The 23,983-nt window shown below is 39.2% G+C and overlaps 1 protein-coding gene across 1 annotated transcript in view; it reads right to left on the bottom strand.

Annotated features, from left to right (window-relative positions):
• The window catches only part of TBX20 (T-box transcription factor 20), a 72,027-nt gene that overhangs the window by 7,894 nt on the left and 40,150 nt on the right, over nucleotides 1–23,983 (bottom strand). The window contains exon 7 of the mRNA XM_072598858.1: nucleotides 171–283. Coding sequence (XP_072454959.1) covers nucleotides 171–283 — 113 coding nt within the window. The remainder of the gene's footprint in view (nucleotides 1–170; nucleotides 284–23,983) is intronic.

Raw genomic sequence — 23,983 nt, 5'->3', positions numbered from 1 at the left:
TTTTTTTATAAAGCAAAAAGGGAAATGTCAACAAGCTACCTGGAAGATCAGTTTCTCCCATCACAGCATCTCAAGTGAACCCATTCACCCGTTACAAAGAGTCTCCTTTCTCACCTTGGGAACAAGCCCATCCTCATGGGATGCCCCCTCCTGCCTCCATAATATCTTACCTCTATTTTGTGCTGTCTGGCTCTCATCTCCTAGGACGTCCTCTTCTCCCCCATAGGTACGGATAGGTGAACGGGCGTAGGAATGCTTCTGAATCAGACTCTCGACACTTTCCCTGTATTGAAATAATGACAACAAAAATGGTGTTCAGTTACGTCCAACTCTCTAATCCCATGAGTCATACTGTCCGTGGGGTTTTCTTGGCAAAGACATGGGAGAGGTTTGCCATTTCCATCTGTAGTAAATTAGAGCAAACAGAGGTTAAGTGACTTGCCCAAGATCACACAGCTTAGTAAGTGTCTGAGGTAAGATTTGAACTCAGGTCTTCTTGACTCTAGACCCAAGGCTCTATCCACTGAGCCATCTAATTGCTTCTATTAATGTAATAATAACAATGATAGCTAGCATTTTTATAGTATCTACTATGAGTCAAGCCTATGCTTGTCTTATTTGATCCTCACAACAACTGTGGGAGGTTGGTGTTATCCCCATTTTAAAACTGAGGCAAACAATGGTTTAGTGACTTATCCAAGGTCACATAGCTAGTAAGTATCTAAGGCTGGATTTGAGCTAAGGTCTTCCTGACTCCAGGACAAGGCTCTACCCACTGTGCTACCTAGCTGCTTCCAATGTTGTAGCAGCAGCAGCAGCAGTGGCAGCTGTTATGAAGCGTTTGCAACAGTTTTTTTTTCTAGTGATTCTCTCACATGAGCCTGGGTTCACCTCTACAACAAAGGTGCTGTTATGACCCACATTTGACAGATGGGAAGCTCCTAGTGGGTAAATACGTAAGCCAGGTCACATAGCTAAGAGGCGAGGTTTGTGCCCCAGTCTGCCAAGCTCCAGACCTAGCACATTCTCCTGATGCCACGTTGCACTAGCACACTGAAAATAACTGGTTGACTAATAGAAAAGCTTGTAGATGAGTGAACAGATTTTTAAAAAATGTTTTCCCGGATGAAACAGGACTGGAAACTGAGGCACAAAGAGACTAAGTGACTTGCCTGTGGACACATGATGCCCCACCTTCCAAGAGCAGAGATCCCAGGGAAATAAGGCAAAGGGCTTGATCAAGGGCCCAGAGGGGAACATCAGAGGTGGTCCTGTCTTCAGAATCAATACTCCTTCCACTGTGTCACACTGCCCCCTCAAATGCTTCATATATGATGGGCAGCTAGGTGGTGCAATGTATAGAGCACCAGCCCTGGAGTCAAGAGGACATGAGTTCAAATCCAAATACTTTATACTTATTAGCTGTAGGACCCTGGGCAAGTCACTCAAGCCTGATTGCCTCGCCAAAAAAAAAAAAAAAAATACAAACCCTTGTATCAGGAAATACCTGGTCCAAGAGTGTCACAAAAGATGTGGAAAGGCCAATAAAGCTAACCTTTAAAGAATATGGGCAGGAAAGTTAGACTTAAGAGTGAAAATGGTGCCTAGACTTTTTGGATATTAAAATCACACTACGGCTTATGGATCCAAAGGTGAAGATAATATAAAGAACTCTGTCACTTACACCCATCACAAGGCACCCTTCATTAGGACTAGAAATCATTATTATGCACATTTTACAGATGAGGAAACTGAGGCAAACAAATGTTCAGTCACTTGCACAATTAGTACAGTTAGGGTCTGATGATGGATTTGAGTTCATGTCGTCCTGACTCCAGGTCCAGTGCTCTATCCATTGTGTCATACGTTCAAACTCTGCTCCAATAGACTAGCCATGTTGTTTGAATGCCAAATATACATTTGCCTAAAAGACTATCTTATAGAGAACTTACACAAGGCAGGCACTCACGTGGAAGTCAGAAGAAGCGATACAAGTACACTCTCAAGTTGTCCCTGAAGAACTTTGGAATCAATTATGTGACACAGGAAACACTGGCAAAGGACTGCCCAGCATGGCTAGCCCATATCAAAAAGGCCTGTGCTCTAACAGCAAAACTCAAAAGAAATGCGAAATGCACAGATTTAGAGAATCCATCCCAAACGTTCCCATGGACTATTTGTGTCTCACCTGTGGCAGAGCCTTCCGGGCTCATAGTGGCCTGATCGGTCATAGTCAGACACATTGAAACCGGATCCCCACATAGTAATATCATTCTGGTCCTCTTTAAGAATGAAGGACAACAACTGACCAAGCATATATTATATGTATATGCATACATGTATATATACACCCATACATATGGAAGGATATGTAAAACATATTCTCTCCACTATAAATCACTGCCTACATATGTGTGTGTGTATGTAACAGTAGCTATATGACTAACCATGCCACCCATGGGTCTCAGGCAGCTCTCTAATACACATCTACTACATCTTTATGGGATGTGCTCCATGTGGCAGAAGGATTTCCCACACTGGGAGCCACCACAAACAGAGAGATTAGTAGCAACCCCGAATAAGGAAGCCGCACAGACACATGGCACATGCCATATTTTTAGGAGAAGAACGCTAAGCCCTAATCACTAAGATAACACAGAAAAGAGAGAAGGAAGCTCAGATGAGGATTGGGGACACAGCCAAGTGGGTCAGTTTGGATCCTACCGTTTCCATTTTAATGTATGTGCTCAAAAAAGCCTAGAAATAATCCTCCTTTTTCATTCTTTGTATGTTGGAATGCTCATATTTATTGCTTGTTAAGTTTATAATAAAGAACAACATTTTTAAAGAATTTACCACTGTACACTCTCATTAGCCTTATTCTCCGGTTCCAGTTTCCCTATAGCCCCATCACCACTAAATTGAATTTTGTCATTTTTTGTTTAAAGTTTGCAGTCAATTTTGTTTACACAGAGTAGAATCTTAAAGTTGTCTTGATTTTCATTTCTATAATGCCCAGGGAATCGGAGAATGGTTACATGATTTTATGGAAGGCAATGCTATGAACCACAAAGCCTTTGGTGTGTTTTGGCTGCATGATTCTCTTGACCTCTTAATACTCTGGGTAACTCACTAAGTCTATGAAGGCGTTGACCTTCCATGGTAGAATTTTCCTCACCTCGGGGCTCCAGTAAGAACACATACAGCCCCTACTCTTCAAAGGCTGTCTGTCTGTTGCTTTGTGGTATTCTTCATTGAGAAAAATTAATCATATATATTTGTATGTGTATCTCAGTTCCTTATAAATTCTGAACATCTATCCTTTAGTCAAAATATTTATTGCAATTTTCTTCCCAATTGGTTTCTTTTCTTTTTGTCGTAGAGATATTGAGTTTTGTTGTGCAAAATCACTTTATCTTTGTATAATCAAGAAATTAGTGATTTCTTCCATTTGGATGATTGATAAAAATGTTTCTCATCTGCATAGTTGAGACACATCTATCATTCTTTTTCATTCCAGTTTTTTTAAAGTTTTTATTTTATATTTAGATCATGAATCCAGTTAGGATTATTGTGGTGTATGAGTAGAAATCTTTTTTATTTTTATTTTTTGCCAAGCTGCTATTCAGTCTATTGTGTGCCGCCCAAATTCAATAGACCAAGTGCACTAGAGTACAATACAATTTTTCCAACAATTTTTATTGAATATTGAATCTGTTCTTTAGTGTTTTTAGACATGAGCTTGCCAAATAATACTCACATCCACTAGGTTCTCTTTCTAGGTGCCCTCTTCTACTTTTATGGATCTATTTCCGTGTTTTTATAGTACTAGACAGATTTTACATTTACCTTTTTATAGCAGCCTTTAAAATCTGGAAGGGTACGACCCCCTCAAACCATTCCCTTTTTCATAGTTCTTAATATTCTTATATATTTACTTTTCTAGTAAATTCTGTCATGACTTTATCTAATTAGATGAAATAGCCTATTGGCATTTTGCATTAAATTTGTAAATTAGGTTGGAAAGTATTGGCATTTTTACTATATTTGCTAGACATATATCTGCATGCAGGAGATATCTCCTCCATTTATTTGTCTGGTTTTTTCCATGAGTTCTATCAAAATGATTTGGATATTGCCTTTATATATGTTTCTTGTGTAGCTTGAAAGAGAGTAGTTCAGTGAGGAAAAGCCCTGGATTTGGAGGTAGAGAGCCTGGGTTCAAATGCTCCTTATGATACTTGTGGGAACTTTGGCCAATTGTCTTACTTAATTTTCTCCTCTGTGAAAGGGGAATTGGTGGAAAGGAGTAAGCAATTATGTAGGGCCTACTGTGCTTTTTGAAAATATGATCTCATTTGATCCTCACATCAATCCTGTGAGGTAGGTGCTATAATTATCCCCATTTTTCTGTTGAGGAAACTGAGATCAATAGAGATTAAGTGACCTGCCCAGGGTCATACAACTAGTAACTGTCTGAGGCCAGATTTGAACTCAGGTCTATCTAACTCCAGCCCCAGCTCTCTAGCCAGTGTACCACCAGCTGAAAAATGAAGTTGTTGGACAGGCAATCTATAAGATCTCTTCCAGGTCTAAACCTAGGATTCCAAGTTTTTACCCAAATACTTGGTATATTTTAATGTTCTTGGAAGGGGAATTTCTCTCAATACAATTTCCCTTGATTTATGTTAGTGGTGTTAAAAAATGGAGACTACTTTATGGGATTTGATATGAATTTGCTAAAGTTGTCTATGACATCAATGAACTTTTTTGTGGTTTGACTATTTTGGGTTTTCTAGATATGCAATCATGTCACGTACAAGGAGAGATATTTGAACTTCTTTGACAATGTTTTTTCCATTAGGCTCTTTCTCATGCATTATTGCTGTTGTCCAGACTTCCAAGATTGGTTCAAACAAGAGCGGCCAGAAGAGACTCTCACCCAGTTTTAGATCTATTATTAACTGGAAAGTACAGCCTAACACTTCTGGCATTTGGGTAGGTTTCCACCAGTCTCCTAGACCAGCTATTAAAGCAAAGTCTCAGTTTCTGCTTTGAAGACGATGACATTTTGGGCAAATTAAAACTTACCTACTTGGACCCTATTCATACCAGCGGTTTGGACATGTTAAATGCCGTTCTTTCTCTACTGTATTTGGTCCTTGGATTTGGGTAAATCACAACAGACTGAAAAATCCCCTTCTCCCACTGTCTGCCCCTCTGGAACAGAGGCACTAGATAGAAAGAAAGAAAAGGAACCCACCCCTATTACTGGCACCACCCATGGGATTTCTTAGATACAGTACCAGGACTTGGGTGGGTATCCCCTATCCCAATCTCTTCTGTTTGCAGACTATGCCTTGATTTGTTGCAAAAAGAATGTAAGTAGTTTGAGAGCAGGGAATGTTTATACTTCTGGGTCACCAGACTCACAGCAATTGTTCAAAAACATTTCCCGCTGCTGTTGGGTATGTGAGGGGAAGAATCGCTGCCTTGTGGATATCATAATTAGCATTTGAGCAGACTGGATAACTTTCATGTCAACTTACATCTCTCACTGAGATTCCTTTCAATGCTATTTTAGGATAACTAATTTTTCTACATATCTACTTGTTCAACGGCAACTCCATATGTACTTAGAATTAATGCCATGATCAATTAGCAAAAATGTTGACGTCTTGATTAACACGCACTTCTGAACTCCTACTGTGTGCCAGGCACTGTATAGACCCTGGGATAGAAATGTTAAAAAGGAAACAATTCCAGCTCACAAGGAGTTTGCAGGGGAGATGGTGACAACACACGTCTATCTAGAATAAATGTAAAGATAATAAATACAAGAGAGTCTGGGAGACTTGGTGCTACAAAGCACAAGTAGAAAAGTTTTCCAAGAAATCTTGTATGATCTCTTACAAGCATATATACAGCCCCAGACAGATCAATGAGCTATTATTACCTGGTTAGCTTTTCAGAAGATCCACTTTAATGAATAGACAAACATGTCTTGTAATAACATTAACGGTCAGCATTGGTGTAGTACCTTAAGGTTTGCAAAGCACTTTACAAATATTATCTTATTTGATCCTCACAGCAACCCTGGAATGTAGGTGCTATTATGATCCCTACTTTACAAATGAAGAAACTGAGGCAAACAGGTTAAATGATTTGTGCAGGGTCGCAGCTTAGATAAGGTCTAAGGTTGTATTTGAACTTATCTTCCTGACACCAGATCCAGCACTGTATCCATGGTGCTACCTCGCCTCTGTTGTACAGTTGTTTCAGTCATAGCCAACTCTTCATGACTCCATTGGAGGTTTTCTTGGCAAAGATACTGGAATGATTTGGCATTTCCTTCTCCAGGGCCACCTAGCTACATAATGCTTTTAAGTATTCAAAAACTCGTATTTCTAAAAGTGCCTGAATGCTTAAATAGATTTCTATAAATAGGTAGCACATCCCTCCAATTGTCAACTGCAATCTCTTTCTTTGTGACCCCACACAGGGTTTTCTTGGCAAAAATACTAGAGTGGTTTGTCATTTTCTTCTCTGGTGGATTAAGTCAGAGGTCAAGTGACTTGTCCAGGGTCACAGAGTTAGTGAGTGTGCAAGGTTGGATTTGAACTCAGGTTTCCCTGACTCCAGATCTACCATTGCATTCAGCGAGCCATCCAGCTGCCTCTTTTCTTTTTAAACCATGTTTTTACACTGAATGAAAATTAAGTTTTGTCGTAGGTCTGGGAAAATAAAATAGATATCAGTTACCGAGGCTTTAGTATGATTATGGGCTTCTTTTTCTATGGGTGTGTGTACACTAAAAGCAGCTATTATAAAAGATAAATGTATTAGATTAAGTAAATTTCCCTTGTTCAGTAGAGTGAGCCTACAAAAATAGATAAAAGTCAAGCGAGTAAGATTTGTCAAAGCACACATCTCATTCACTAGAAGAAACTAAGGACTTTAATAAGAGATTAGTGTAAACAATGATTAGGACTTGACCATGAAACAGCAAATTAAACTCTAATGAATTTGCCACTTTCCTTAGATTGGCCCAAATACATATCTATTTCCATGCAAGTCAGCTAATTATTTCATTAAAGCAAAGCCTTTGAGAATCTGTACCAGGCAATGCCATTATGATTCCAGCCCCTGGAACCCCTGGAATCTAGGCAGGTGATATTCCTGGGAACACACCAGAGAGAATTAAGAATATCTTGGGTATTCAGGGGAATTTGACTTATCACAGAATCTCAGTGTGGAAAGGATGTCACTGATTATCTACTGTGACCTCCTCCTGAAAACACATCCCCTCTATCATATAAATCCTAAAACAGATCCCCTCTACAATATAGATTGGCAAGAAGACATCAAGCCTCTGATTGAAGATCATCAAAAGACTATTCAATTGCTAGGATGTTTTATTCTTGCATCTACCACAAATGTGGTTCTTCCCATTAGCCTCTGGGGGGAAAAGCCAAATAAGCCCACAAAACCAGCAATATCGCGTGCCTACTAACCCACGTTCAAATTGTCCATTGGTCTGACACATAACGGGTGTGATGAGGTAGGAGGAGCATTTGTTTGGGATCCAAGGAGCATAGATTTAAAGCTGTATGAGGCCATCTAATGCAACCCTCTTATTTTAGAGATGAGGAAACTGAGGCCCCAAGAGATGAAGTCACCTACCCACAATCACTCATGTAAGAACTGAACCCCAGTTTTCTGACTTCAGGTTCAGGCCTCGTTTCACTGTAGCTGACCTGAGTCAAAGTATGGGGCAATAGAAAAAAAATGCTGTCAGATTCTTGGCAGTCCAAATCTCACTCTGCCACTTACTAGCTGGGTGAGCTTGAGCAAGTCCCTTAAATTCCCTGTTTAAGTGCTTTCTATAAAATAAGGGGGCTTATCCTTTGTAGGTGAAGACCCAGAGAACTGGGATGACTTACTCAACATCACACAAGTCTAGTTTTTTAAAGACTCAGGTTCACCACCTGGCCATGCTGAGTTATCAATAAAGAATCTGGTGGATAATTGCATTGGTAATAATAATTTTAAATATAATAATGATAACAACAGAGGCAGCATGGTGAGTTGTACCTTATATATGGCAGATCTAGGATCCCAGCTCATACCTTCTCAATCATCCAATCAACATTTATTAAGTACCTATGAAGTGTCAGGAGCCAAGCTAAGCACTGACCTCCTGATGCTAATTTCTAGTGGACTTTCTACTCATCTCCTTTGTTGTGAACTTGAAATTAAACAAATTATACTTTTAAGAGGAAAATGACATTTATAAGTTTCCTAAATTTAGGAGGCTGTGATTTTGAAATCTTGTTTAAGGGACTTGAATGCCTTGGGCTGGGTCCATTTAAGGACTCAATGGGGTAGCTGAAACAGCACACAGACAAATCCCAAGGAAAATTATTTTGTAAATAGTGCCATCAATCATTGCCAGAGCAAGCATTTCCCTTTCCTTCAAAAAAGCCATTATATCCATTTTGTCCTGGGTAGAACTCTGGCATCATTACTTATGCGAGTCTTCTGGAAAAATATAGTATCTAATCAAAGTGATTTACTTGCGTCATCCTAACTGGATGTGGACTGAAAGCAGTAGTAGTCCCTACAAAGAGGATGCCATAATCAAATGACTGCCTTTTAAGTGATTGAAAACAGCGGGCATATCAGGACCATCTACTTGAAGACTTTATGAAGAAAAGGCAGACCATGTTGTTTACGGCCTCCTCCAGCCCTGTCGGGAGCAGAATGAAAAATGCAAAGAATTTTTTTCTAAGAACACACACATCTGTTGCTCTACCAGTGAACCTGTTTCAACGTGGCTCTCCAAAGCAGGTTATTCCGAAAAATCATCTCCTTCTCATCTCCAAAGTTAGGTGATGAAGCTCATTCCCAGAGACACTAAAGTCTTTAAAGGCCTAGTGCAAAGCTAGATATAATATCATTCAAAGAACAGAAAACAACAGCAACAGAAATCAGGTACAAATCACCTTGAACACAGCCCTTAATGGCCAAGTCACCTCCCCTGGCTTCATTTTTCTTATCCGTAAAATGGGAGATTTGGATTCTGGTTCCCTTTTGGCTTTAACCATACTTGCTGGTGAAGGTTACCAAGTAGACTGATTTGGAGGAAAAAATAGATAAAGTGAATTTGCTCAGATTCACTCTCCCAGATCTTAAATCTCTACCTCAAGCTTCTAGAGACACTCCTAAGGAATTTAGTTTGCCTCCTCTCCGGTGCTATAAAATTGAGCCCCAACTGGATGTGTTCCTCCCACCATGGGCATCTGTGGACAGAGCTTCCAGGGGTCAGGAAGACCTGAGTTCCAATCTATCCTCAGAAACTTACTAGTTGTGGGTGACTCTAAGAAAGTCATTTTAATCTCTTTGAAAGAAGACATCCCCAATATCTCTACAACAGGCCAGATAGGTCTCTCTCAAAGAATTTCTCAATGCCATTAGCACTTTTTTCCCTGCTTTGAGAAGGTTTTTAAAAAATCCAGAACAGGAAATAGTTCTACCATCCTTTGCCTGTCTTTCAAAAATCAGTAAAGCACAGTTCTCATATCTCCTAAGTCCCACATAGGGGATTTCTTATTTTGCTAATTTTTTAGTCACAATGAAAGTAATACATTTAAAATACTAATAGCCCAAAAAGTCACAGAGCTGGAGCTGGAAGAATTTCCGAAGTTTTTGAATTCAACCCTTTTATTTTTACAGATGAAAGAACTTTTTATAACTTTCTCCCAGTCACATAGCTATTAAGTGTGGTGGGATTCAAATCTGGGTTCTCTTAATTTCAAGCACACTGATCTAAGAATCAAATGAGATAATACTTTAAAAGTGCTTACACCGTGCCTCTCATGTTGATACAAGTCAGTTGATGTTCAACCATGGTGATCATAGATTGAAATTTGGAAGGGCCTTTGGTGGCTATCTACTGCAATCTCTCATTTTACAGATGAAGAAACTGAGGCCAAAAGTGGTAAAGTGACTTGCTCAAAGTCACATAGGTCATAAATAGCAGACAGGATTCAAACCCAGCTCCTCTGACTCAAAATTTAGGTCTCTTTCTACTGAACCATAAATACAGTCATCTCTTGTCTTATTTAGTATTGTTATTTAACTTTTCATGCGTCTTATGTTTCATCTCAAATATACTGTAAATTCACAGAGGATACAAAAGCTTTGCGGTATGGTGTTTTCTATCACCCAGCGTGCCTAGGACAGTTTTCATGCGTCTTAGGTTTCATCTCAAATATACTGTAAATTCACAGAGGATACAAAAGCTTTGCGGTATGGTGTTTTCTATCACCCAGCGTGCCTAGGACAGTGCTATGCACATAGCTCATTTGTTTTGTGTTCTCCTTCGCTGCCAAAGAAAACCATGTCATCAGAAAAACGATGACATGACTTGCACTTGACTTTGTTTTGAGTGAGGGCTAGTGCTCTCACTTGGCTGAATCTTTAGGCAAGCGCATTAGAGATCAAGGCTACGTTTGCCTGGGCACAGTCAAAGTGAGAACAAAGTTTTGGTCAGATGGTTCATCAGAGTTCCTTCTACATCATTTCACTGTCTACTCACTCACTGGAAAACCCAATAGACCAAAATCTCAACTCATATGACAATTCCTTTTCCTGAGAAAGAGCTGGCCCATGACTCTGTCTGGGGGAGAAAGGTCAAGTTGATAGGAAACATCTAATGGAAAGGAAAAAAAACACACATTCAATGCTGTATTTCATCCTCAATTTAGGCCATAATGACTAACAGGGTTCTTTATAGATGACTCCTTGTCACAGCATAAATCAAAAGATTTATGCAGATAATATTAGGAATTACTGGAAAATAATAAATCAGTATCTGCTGTGGTATGACTCTTCCCCCAAAACACAAAACAACTGAAGGCTGCTGATAAAATATGCTTTAGAGTGTTTTGAAAAGTCATTAATTTTTATTTGTTAAGACCTGACAAGATATTGCATGAGTCCTTTTTTTAAAAGGAAAAATAATTTCAACTTAATCATTTAAAAAAGCTTTCAGACTTGACTTTATTCTGCTGAAATTCATTGTCTCCTAATAGCTCACATTTGGACGATGCTTTATGGCTGTAAAGTGCTTTCACATATGTTATCTTCTTGGCCCCTGACAACAATCCTATGAGGTAGATAATAGCCTACATGTGATTATTCCCATTTTCCAGTGACACAAACAAAGTTTCAGAGAGTTTGGGTCATTACACCAAGGTCAATGAGCTAAGCAGTGGGGAGCACTGGATGCCAAGGGGGATATACTTCCCATGGCAACACATTTAGTTCTGACCAGTCTTACTTTTTCTTTTCAAGCAGTCATGCTTATTTCTCTACTTTCCATCATAATTGGCAATTTAAGTAAGCACAATGAACTTCTTAACCCCCAAACTTCATCTTCTAGACATGAAACATAGAGACAAGATTTTGCAGAATTAAAAATTATAGTCATTATATGAATCCTTCTTCAAGTATCTGGCATTTTGTTAATGGGGTTCACTCTACCAATGTACATTGTAACCCCTCCATAACAGAAGAAAGTTGCTGTTGGCCAAAATATTCATCCTGTGGTCAACCTGATACAGGACCTCTCTAAACTTAACTAGACCAGCTCTAACAAAAGGCATTCAGTCCTTCACTGGGACAATATGGGTTATCTCAAAAATAGCAAGACTTTGTAATCTTCAGCTGCCTTGGAGGCACAGCTGTAGGGTTCTTCTGATACCCCAAACATTAGTACTCTCCTCCAGGAATTACTTTATATCTACTTTGTCCCCATTTTGAGTTAACTTTTGGTGTGTCCCCCTGTCCCCAATAAAATGTCCGTTTCTAGAGGGGAGGTACTCTTTTCATTTTTGTCTTTTTATTTCTTTATGTTATTGAGTCGTTTTCAGTCATGTCTGACTCTTTGTGACGCCATTTGAGGTTTCCTTGGCACAGATACTGGAGCGGTTTTCTACTTCCTTCTCCAGTTCATTTTATAGATGTGGAAACTGAGGCAAATCGGGTTAAGTGACTTACCCAGAGCCACACAGCTAGTAAGTCTGAGGCCAGATTTGAACTCAGTAAAGGAAGGTAGTGCTTAAATATTTCAGAACTTTAACCAACACAAGGACCAATCATGACTTTAAAAAGCTGATGATGAAACATTCCTCCCACTGTGTGACAGATGAACTGGAGGTGCAAAATGAGATGTACATTTTCATACACGGCTGAAGTGTTTGTTTTGTTTGAGTATATATAGTTCTTACAAGGGGAAACACTGAGGGAGACAAAAGGGTAGAGATTTAAAAGAAAAGAAGGATCAATAAAATGTTTATAAATACACAGAAGAAAACAAAAAGGGAAGCAAAAATAGGGGAACTTTGTCACTACTGTGGTAAGTTTAATATTTACTTTAAAAGCTGATTAACAAAAGTTAGCATGTCCATTATTCTGTTTCTGGTTCTTGATTGTATATTTGCATATTTGTATTGTATTACTTATATGCATGTTGTATATTTACATGACAACTTTATCATAAAAGTGAATTTTTAAAATAGCACCTAATTGTCCTCCAGGAGTTCTAGTTACCAGGTTTGTACTGATCTATCATAAAAAATGAAGAAACTGGCAATTTGATTGATTGCTCTACTTCCATTGGCATCACTAAAAGACATCGGAGAATAGGAGAGGTAGCTCAGGAATGGAGAAGAACTAATGTCATCCCTATTTCTAAGAAGTATCAGAGAATAGACTATTAGCGTAAATTGTAGACCCATGAGCTTGACTTCTATTCTTGGCACAATTCTAGAACCATGTTATTAAGGACATGGTTGTTGAACATTGAGAAATGGAAGCCATGTTACTAACAGTCAATATGGTCTCATTAGAATGAATAGGACATGGAAGACTAACCTAATTTCCTTTTTTGAATGGTAATGAGACTCATACCTAGACTTGATGGTCTTTTATGGTGTCTTTGTGAACAAGATGGAGAGATGTGAGCTGGATGGTAGTGGAGTCAAGGGCATTTGGAACTAACTGAATGTCTGGACCCAAAGAGGGCTCAAAGATGATTTGCTGAGAGGTTTCTAGTGAACTACTTCAGGGATTTTCCTTGACCCAATGTATTTAATGTTTTATCAATGGCTTAAATGAAGCCATAGACATAAGATATAGAGAGTATGTTTGCAGTCTAAAGCTGATGATGGGAAGCTGCTTGGGAGAGCCAATATATTAAATATCAAATTCAGGGTCCAAGAAGGTATTGACAGATTAAAACGGTGGAACAAACTAAACAAGAAGAAATATTTGGGTTTAAAAAATCAACTCTTCCAATGGATGAGAGAGGTTTGTCTGAGGAGCAGTGCCAAAAAGAGGAAGAGAAAAGGGTTTGAGTAGACCAGGAGCTCAACATGGGTCAGCAATGTTGTCACATGTTGTCAGCAGCCAATGAGTTAATCATAGGTTACATCAAGAGATGCAGAACACAAGGAAGGGGATGAAATAAAGATAGAACAACTTTCACCTTCGAGTATGTTAATAAAGGAGGATGAAGCTTATAATTTCAGTACAGACCAAGAACAATGGAACCTAAGCCCTTAGGAAGTGTCAGAATCACCTTTCACCAGACTGCTGGGATGCTATGATATGAGATCATGTACAATGAACACAACAGAAATGGTTATGTTAAGAGAAACATGCACAGGGATTGTTCTGCCCAGACCACATCTGAAGTTCCATGTTCATTTACAGCTGTCATGACTTATGACATCATGAAGGATGCTGACAAGTCAGGATCTGCACAGAAGACAGCCAAGACAAAGAAAGAACTAGAAACCAAGCTGTTGGATAATGGTTAAAGAAATGAAGACATTTTACCTAGAGGGCAGAAGACTGAAGTGGGATGTCAGAGGATCTGAGGGCATGCTGTGTGAATTAGCCTTGTCCTACTTGGACCAAGAGGATAAAACTGGGCACGATGGATGCAAGTGGCCAAAAGGCAGACTTGCCCCGTGTGGAAAGAAAAGGCTTCCTAACAATTCAAGCTGCCTAAAGTGAGAGGCTTTCCTTGGGAGGCAAAAAGTTCCCCGATGGAAGACTTCAAGCGGTGGCAGTGTTGGTCTTGAGACGCAGCATGGCGTAAGAGAGAGGGTTAGATCTGGAGATGGGACACTTGGGTTTAGTTTGTGATTCTGACGCTAATTAACTATGTTTCCCTAGCAAGTCATTTAAATGTATCCTGCTTCCATTTCCTCATCGGTAAAATGGACATAAAAATGCTGCCTCCCTCAAAGGCTTGTTATGAGGAAAAGTCTTTCCAAAACCTTAAAGCAGTATATCTAACATTATTATTATTCAGGGATAGGTCAACTAGGTGACATAGGATTATAAATTTGAAGCTGAAAGAAACTTTAGAGATCATCTCATCTTATTTCACCATCTCACAGAGGAGGAAACTGAGGCCCAGATGGTCAACACGTCAGACCACAACAGAAGCAGAGGTGGGATTTAAACCCAACCTTCTTTATGATGTGTCATCACACCTCCAGCACCTCTCTGTAGCTTAGAATCTGTGTTTAAGGGAACATGAAGGGCATTATTTCCTTTTTTTATTGCCACACATATTTAACTTTATTTTCCTTTGAAAGTACAACAATGGCAGTTTGTTTTTCTGCTTTGAAAACCAAGTTAAGTGATTTTATATTCTTATTAGGTAAAAGACAATCCCTATCAACTACCTCAGTAGTCAAACACATTAAAAGTTACCAAGTTAATCAAGCCTCTACTATGTGCCAGACAGTGGGGATACAGATAAAGTAAATTAAACAATCCCCAATTCCTTTTTGCTATTCAAAATTATTAAGCCTAAGTATGTATTGTGAGAGATAGAACAGGAGAGCCCAAAGAACATTTGGATTCAAACTTTCTGCCTTCCAAACCTACCTTTGCCACTGGCTGGTCATACAGCATCTCTGACCTTCTCCAAAATGAATGCATTGAACTAAATTGCTTTCACGGTCCCTTCTACTTCTTCGTCTATTACATTTTTCTTTTCATCCACAAGCTCTGTTTCAATGAGGTCATTTCTTACCCAAAGAAATGACACAGTATCTGGAACACAGTAGGTACTCAATGCATTTTTGTTGGATTGAATTGACTTGCTATACAAACACTCCAGTGGAAGTTATTTGGAGTAAGCATGAAGTGACAGAAAGCACATTGAACTGGAGACTATTTTTTTCTTCATTTTGGACTGGTAGAACTGGAAGAAACATTTAAGATCATCCAGTTCAACTCCTTGCTTTCCAGATGGGAGAACTGAGCCCCTGCCAAGTGCTACCATTTTCCTCAAAGTTACCTGATTATTGGCAAAGTCAGTACCCCGCAAGCCTAGACTTTCTCTAAATTCAGTAGTCTTCCAAGTCTTTGGGCCACTGAACATGAGAAAGTGACATGAGATGACTTGTGCATTCCCATCTAACTCTCACATCAAATGATTTTTCTTATGAACCTAAATTTAATTTTAATCAGATAGTTGAAAAGAGAAATGGCAAAGCATCCTTTAGTATGCCTAATGCACTATGTAAAATTCTTCCTAGCATAACAATTTAACTCATTCACAAAAAGATGAAAGATGGCATAGCACAGCGCATGGGAGAAGGGAAGAGAATAGCTATTTATTAAGCATCTACTATGTGCCAGGCATTGATCCTCACAGCAACCTTGTGAAGGAGGTGCTATTATTATCCCTATTAGCAGTTGAGGAAACCAAGGAAGACAGAGATTAAGTCAAATACCCAGCTTCACACAGCTACTAAATATCTGAGACTGGATTTGAACATAGGTCTTCCTGATTCCCCACCCAATGTTCCATCCATTAGCTGGAATTAGGACTCTGGATTGGAGTCAGGAAGGCCTGGGTCAAATCCAATATTTACTATCTGGATGATGCTGGAAAAGTTGCTTGACTTTTCCATGCCACAGTTTTCTCATCTGTAAAATGGGGATGTTGGGCTTAATAGCCCCATAGTCTTCTATCTCTAAATCTATGTTTCTGTGAAAAGGATTAAGAATAGCTCAGACAAGAGCCACAGCTAGTCCATCTCCTTGGCTCCAATTCAGCCTCATATCTTAATGGAGCCTCATGCTGTTTCAGAGATCAATGCTACCCAGCTCCAGCTCCCACTTTCCCAGCTCCAGGCAGCTTGTTTTCTTTAAATGATGCAACATAAGAAAACAGATAGAAGGAAAACAATAAAACTGCCAGAATTATGTTATACTTGGCTTCCTGTGGCAACATATTGAGAGGGGAGGGAGGAAGGGAGGAAGAGAGGGAGAGGGAGGGAGGGAGAGAAGAAGGGAGAGAGAGACAGAGATAGAGAGACAAAGAGGGGGGAAGAGGGAGAGGGAGGCAGAGAGAAAAAGAGGGAGAGAAGGAGAGAGAGGGAGGGAGGGAGAGAGAGAGAGAAAGAGAGAGAGAGAGAGAGAAAATGAGAGAGAGAAGCAATGGGCAGAACCACTGGAATGACAAGTTTTCAGCTCAGAAGGGTTCTTCCATGTTCCAGAATGTCAAAGCTTCTTTTTCTCCCCCTTTAATTTTAATGTCCTGAAAGCTTCCAGTTAGTACTTTTGGAATAAAGCCCAGATTAAAGGAGACATCCTAAGCAGGGTAGGGTGAAGACAGATGGAATAAATAGACTCTGAATGGGCAAAAATAAACTGCAGAAAAGACTATTCTTAAAGAAAGCTTAAAAGGAAAAGATGACTAGCTTGTCCAAGATCCAAGAGCAGAGAAGTAGATGAAAAGAAACACTTTCACCACAAAAAGAACAAAAGCACTCAAAAACTCAAAAAATGCCAGGGCATCTTGGATCTCATCAAGAAGGATGCTCTCTCCAATGGCATGGAGCTCAGCCCAGCCATGCCTGCCGAACTTGTGTGACTCTTACCCGTGATCCCCTATAACTTTGCAGGGGGGGGTTGGGGGGTGGGGGGGCCCACATGACACATTGGGAATCTTTCTTATTTTCTCTGGTCATCATTAATATAGCAATGAAATACACAGGCTAATCATTGACCATCCTACCACGTGACCAGCCCATATTCTCCTTTATAATTCTTTGGTCAAGTGTGTTGTAGCCTACTCATACCTATGATGTATGTCTCCATTGTCCCCTGGGTGACACTCACCTTCAATTCTCTGGAGTGCTCCATGACATACAGTCATACCCATAGAATTATTACAAAGATGTGTCTTTGTTTCAGGGAGAGGTTAAATGAAATCTATAATTTCCCAAAGATAATCTAATGCACTTTTCTCCTCCTGCTTAATTCTGGAGGAAACTCATCCTCTGTTTGCAGTCTATTCAAGATGTATATACTGATGGAAAAACTAGAAATTATCTACCTAACTATATGGCACAGCCTGGACAATAATCATTTTTCATTCACTTGTTTTTCCTATATGCGTAGTTAGACCCAGACTCTTCTGAGTGATTCCAGCTGTCTTCCAGGAGGCTCTACAATTTTCCAACCTGCATGGTATCCGTTACAACCTAGAATATTTGGGGAATCTCATCAACCATAGAGAATCTCTCTTCAACTTGGACTCTGTGCTAGGTCCCTTTATGTCTCTCAGTACTGAGTATAGAGGAGTGGAAAACAAGATTAGCTCTTTTGTCCTGTCTGTAAAGGGATGCTGCATTATTTTGATTTCTCCATGGGAGATTTTGCTACCAGAAAGCTTTAAGGTGACATTCTGTACTGCACAATGAGATGTTTTATAGACAGTAAGCTATAAGCATAGTGAAAGCTCTTATTTCCTAAATCTTTTAGTAAATTATGTGATGGAAAGGAATCTATTATGAAATATCAATATCCTAATCAAGGAGGCTCTTAAGGTGTGCAGATGATTCCATTAAAAAGATAGATGGATGGATGGATGGATGGATGGATGGATGGATGGAGAGATAAACAGATAAGAGAGTAGGCATACAGGTGGGCAGTTTCATAGATTTACAACTAGAAAGGACCTCAGAGGGCATCCAGCCCAATGACCATATTTTACAAATGAGGAAACAGAGACAAGAGAGATGAAGCAACTTATTTAAGATCACACCAAAGGTAAGTGGCAAAACCAGAAGAAGAACCCAGGTCTGATCACTCTGAACCCAATGTTCTTCTCCTTTGACCATGATGTTCTCTTGGCCACTTTTGTCAGTAACAATGTTGAGATTTTTTCCCATGCCTCTGCTCTTCACCTCCCTTATACAACTAGAGAATTTATTCTTCACAGTTGAGTCACCAGAAGCAAGGACCTTCTCTATGTATTCTTGATCTGGCTTTCCTTATCTTTGTTCTTCCAAGTCATTTTCTTTCCCTCTATGACATAATCTGGAGCTGTGGTTTTTAGGTACAAATACAGAGGCTCTACTGTCCATATTTAAAAGAACTTATTATAAAGACTTTTTTTGCAGGTCTTTTCCATTTTTCTTCTGCTCAGTGTACTCTTTCTAGTTTCATCCTTAAATGCCCTTGTGGCAATTTCTTAGTTGTATCTCTTGCTAAGCTTTCTTTAATTTTTTCCTACACTGTTTCTATATTTTATGAAGCAATGCTGCTCATAATGTTTCACCATCTTTCTCCATAACACTGTACAAACAAGTCAGTTTTATCAACTGATATTATCCTTGACTCGCATATTATTCCATTTGGAAAGCAAGTAAAATGTTTGCTGACTAAAGCAGTTTTGAGACATTTGTCCTCCTAGTTATATCAATTGATTTACATTGGTTAAACTATTGTACAAAATTATTGTAATTGGTGTTGATGCCCTTTCTTCCATCCACATCCCATTTTTTAGCATCAATAACCTGTTTAAATAAGTTAGGTTGGAATTGTTTTAATTGCTTGCCATAGCTTTTTTCATTTATATTCCTTCTAGGTTTTTATTAATTTTGTATTGATTTTTATCTCTGCTCCAACAAGTCAGTGGGCTGACTGTACACAGACAGCTGATTCAAGAATGATTCCCATGTCAGTAACAAGTCATTTCCTGTCTATTAAAACATAATCAGCTTCATTTTTGTGGTGTTATTTGGCACTCCCCACAACCAGCACCTTCTGATTTTCTTTATCGTGCATCAGTGGGAGGTGCATAAGTCTTTTGTCTGTCTCACTCCTTTTCCATGATCCAGGTCTGTTTTTGCCCCCTTGCCTATTACCACCTTTGCAATGAAATCTTCAAGTTTCAAAGGACATGTCTTACAGATTTCTTTGTATAATTTCTGTACTTCCCTACTCTTTGGAGAAAATACTGCATAAGCTACACTTGTTTTCATGATGGTCTTTTTAAAATACTTGTTTTGTGTGTATATTTTTGGGCCTGCCCAATGTGGAAATTTGTTTTGCTTGATTGAATATTTGTTACAATTTGCATATTTTTCCCAATGGAGAAAGGAAAATAGAGAAAATGGATTTTTGCCTCATTGAAAAAAATAAACTTAAAAACAACAAGAAAAAAACTCATGACCAAATGTCCCAAGGAATGATGTTTCTTGGTGCTTTTCTACATACCAGAAAGTCAGCTCATCAGTATCTTTACAAATGTTAACTGAGTTGAACTGACCTGCTGTGAATCATTCTTCCTTGTACAATCCGTTATATCTTTTGGTTTTCTATCTGATGGAACATAAGCTTTTCTAGGAAAGGGGCTGTTTTGTTTCTGTCTCTATATCTCTAGCACCTAGCATAGTGCTTTGTGTCTAGTAGGTGGTTAATAGATGCTTGTTGAAATAAATTTATAGTGAGGATCTCAGGATGGATACAACTTACTTCCTCTAATATGGGGAACACTGGGTTATTGGGTAAGTAACCGGCAATTACTACCAGTTAAGTGGATGGGTATGAATAATCTAAAAACTGTGTGAATCCCTTGCTTGCTAGTTCTTTCCTACTGTCCTGCAAAAGCATAAAGGGATCACATAGGGTGAAATGCCATTTTGTAATTTTCTTTTTTCATGGATTGCCACAGCCAACGAATTTATCACCAAGAGGTTGGCCTACTGGAGATGAATCTCTCTGCACTTAACTAGGCTGGTCCTTAGAAAACAGATGTAGTTTGTTACTGGGGCTGGAGTTAAAGGTGTAGAGGCAGCATGGTATGTTAGATAGGGTCCTCTCCTTCAAGTTCTGCCTTTGATATATATCGACTGTGTGATCCTGGAAAAGTCACTTCACCTCTCAAAGTCCCCAGATATTTCTCTAATGCCATTAGTTGCAGAGGAGCTGGTGGTCTTCATCAGTAAAGGGAGGTGCTGTACCAGAAGTTCCCATATGGAGATGAAATCTCAGGTCCAGACAAAATCAATAGTCAAAGACAACAACTATAAAAACTACTGCAGAAATCAAGAGGAAAAGTTTCAGACAGGCAGATAATGCTTGCCAACGTTATTCTATAGTACACCACATTTGTATGATCAACTACCAGGTGAAGACAACACAGCATCCCACTCCACCAACTGCTTGTTGACTACAGTAAAAGGGGAGATTTGGTGGAGCGGTCCCTAATGGATCTTCTCCAATAAGTGTCTCACAAGCATAAGCCAAATACAAGATTCCTTGAAAGATACAAATGAAAAACATATTGCTCAGAATAAATCCTTAAGTCTGAATGACATGCTAGCTCCAAGGAGAACACACAATGAACATTAATTAAACATTGAAAATTGTTTCTAAAGGAAATTGTAGATTTCCCTTGAGAGAGAGGTGGGGAGTTAAAGTTAGACAGCTTCTCAAATATCTGGGATAATTTAGGAGTAGTGCTCAGGACAACGAAGCAGATAACCCATGAAGATTCCTTCTAAGAATTATTGGTCTTCTTCTGTTCCAGAAGCACGTGTTTTTCCCCTTTGTGCAGATTTCAACAATATTAATGAAGGACATTGACTGGAGCAGGGAGGGGGGAGCAGGGTGCAATATGAGGCTGGAAAAAATAAAGTGGTGGTGGTGGTGATTTTGCTTGAAGTTAAACCTCCAGAGCAAGAGGGAACAAAAGCCCATCTAAAATGTCACGACATTATGTGCATCAATATTGACCTCTTTTTCCTTGTAGTACTGTGTCTAATGGGCTGGAGCAGTTCTGGTATATCAGCTAAGAGGCTTTATTTACCAGGGGATTTGTCAGCAAAATACCCAGGCACCATTTTTAGAATCAATTCTTTGGAGGCAATTGAATTTCACAAATGTAGCCAGAGGCTACATTTCTCAAAGCCATGTGGTCTACTGTATAAAAGCCTAATCTCACTATTGTGAGAAATCTCCTCAGTCTGTAGGTCAACTACAAAGTTGCCAGGTGATCTTCTTAAATCATATGCATCTTTTCATCTCTTGACTGTCTGACGAACTGCTACTTTGTATGCTTCTCTTTGTAGGCATCCAAGTTTGCTCCGGATTTTGATGCTTCTAATAGATTTGAGACCAAATTGATGGGGAATTTCCTCCACCAGTACAGAATGTAAATAACAATAATTGTTATTGTTGTTGTAGCTAACATTTAGTAGATAGCAGTTTAGTAGTAAGCTAACACTGTGCATCAAGTGCTTTATGAATATTATCTTGTTTGACGGGTAGTTATTATTATTATCCCCACCTTACCGATAAGAAAACTGAGGCAAAGACAAGTGAGGTTACTTGCCCAGGATCATACACAGCTGAAGACAGATTTGAATTCAATTCTTTCTGACTCCAGACCCAGTGTTCTATCCACTGAACCACCAGCTTCTCATTTTAATTAATCCTTGGCTTTGCCTTTCTGTAAATCTTCAAAGGAAATCTGTCCAACCCACTTGAGGTCTTACTGCAGTTTATCTATCTATCTATCTATCTATCTATCTATCTATCTATCTATCTATCTATCTATCCATCTATCTATCTATCTATCTAATATATCTGTCTGTCTGTCTGTCTGTCTATCCATCCATCCATCCATCCATCCATCCATCCATCCATCCATCCATCCATCCATCCATCCATCCATCTATCTATCTATCTATCTATCTATCTATCTATCTATCTATCTATCTATCTATCTATCTATCTATCTGTCTATCCATCCATCCATCCATCCATCCATCCATCCATCCATCCATCCATCCATCCATCCATCCGTCTGTCTGTCTGTCTGTCTGTCTGTCCGTCCGTCCGTCCGTCCGTCCGTCCGTCCGTCCGTCCGTCTGTCTGTCTATCTATCTATCTATCTATCTATCTATCTATCTATCTATCTATCTATCTATCTGTCCATCCATCCATCCATCCATCCATCTACCTATCTATCTATCTATCTATCTATCTGTCTGTCTGTCTGTCTGTCTGTCCGTCCATCCATCCATCCATTCATCTATCTATCTATCTATCTATCTATCTATCTATCTATCTATAATATGTGTGTTGGACACCAGTAGGACACTAGGGCTGCCCACCTGTTCTCTCTCATCCTTGTTCCATGGTCAAAGTGGCTTTTTTTCTTTAAATCTTGTAAGTGGCACTTCTGGTCCTCACACATCATTGGGTGACGTGTTGCTGCTGACTTTTGCCCACTATGCATCTTTGTATTGCCCTTTGGGTAACTTTCAAAGTGATTCTTTTGAGAAGGTGGCATGACATAATTCACAGATGTTTCTTGTTCGTGGGAGAATATTGGTGTCAAAAAGATGAACATTTGCAGCCAGTGATGGGATCATTGAAAATGCTCTACAAGCTAAACGAATTGTACCATATAAATGTAAAAGAATATAATGGTATTGTGAGAAAATCACCACATTGTGAGAAATGAGGAACAGGAAGAATTCAGAGAAGAATGAGGAAACATATAGACTGATACAAGATGAAGCAAGAACAACCACCTGAGCAGAAAGAACAGAAAGCAGAACTGAGTACAGTGTTATTATAGGCTGTAGCAAGAGTTGAGAAAGTGCACCTATGGAGTACCTACTACCTGCTAGGCATTGTACTAAGCCCTGGGGAGGCAAAGGAAAGCAAAAACAGTCCCTGTCCTAAAAAATGTATAACCTAATAGAGAAGACAATGTACTATTTAATCAGTTTGGGCCTCAGTTTACTTTATCTGTAAAATGAGAAAGTTGTGCTAGATAACTTTGAATGTCCCTTCCATCTCTATCCCTCCACAGATGCAGATCACAGCCCATCTAACATAGGAAGGTTAAAATAAAAGCTCATAGTAAATATAAGTTCTATGGGCCACTCAGGCATCTCACTGTGATCTAAGCCAGGCATTCTTAAACCCAGGTCCAACGGTCTGGGGGGCATAAACTTGGACAGAAAAAAATATCTTTATTTTCACTAATCTCTAACTGAATTTTAACATTTTCTTCTTCTTATTTTTTAATCCATAGGATTCACAATGTTCAAGAGATTCAGAACAAAATATGGGGTAGGAAGCTCTGTTTCAGAAAGTAGAATCATAGAGCTAAAAATTAAAGGGACCCCCAAGGCCATCTATCCCAACCACTTTATTTTGCATATAGGTAAACTGAGGCACAGAGAGGTCATATATTATAGGATCATAGAGCCAGAGCTGAAAGGAAACTCCACAGTCATTTAGGCCATCCCCTTATTTTACAAATGAGGAAACTGAACAAAAAAGAAATTGAATGATTTGTCGAGCATCATGAAGGAACCACCAGAGGTAGAATTTGAACCCCAAGCTTCGGACTCTCGAGTTCAGACTCCCTATTGTGCTGCCTTGCTGCATCTAGTCTACTTTAGAATAAGCCAAAGCCAGAATAATGACGAAATACATATTTTCTTTTTTTGTATGAATCAAAAGAGATTTCATCCTAAAGGCACTGAAGTTTGAGTCTCCTACCCAATAGCTGTAAATCTGGAACAGGAAACAAAATCATTAAGGTCACATATTTATAACATCATATTCAATTAGA

This window comes from Notamacropus eugenii, chromosome 3, assembly GCF_028372415.1.
Source record: "Notamacropus eugenii isolate mMacEug1 chromosome 3, mMacEug1.pri_v2, whole genome shotgun sequence".
In the NCBI taxonomy this organism is placed as follows: Eukaryota; Metazoa; Chordata; class Mammalia; order Diprotodontia; family Macropodidae; genus Notamacropus; species Notamacropus eugenii.
Note: the sequence above shows the minus strand (reverse complement) of the source record. Positions and strands in the feature narration are given on the sequence as shown.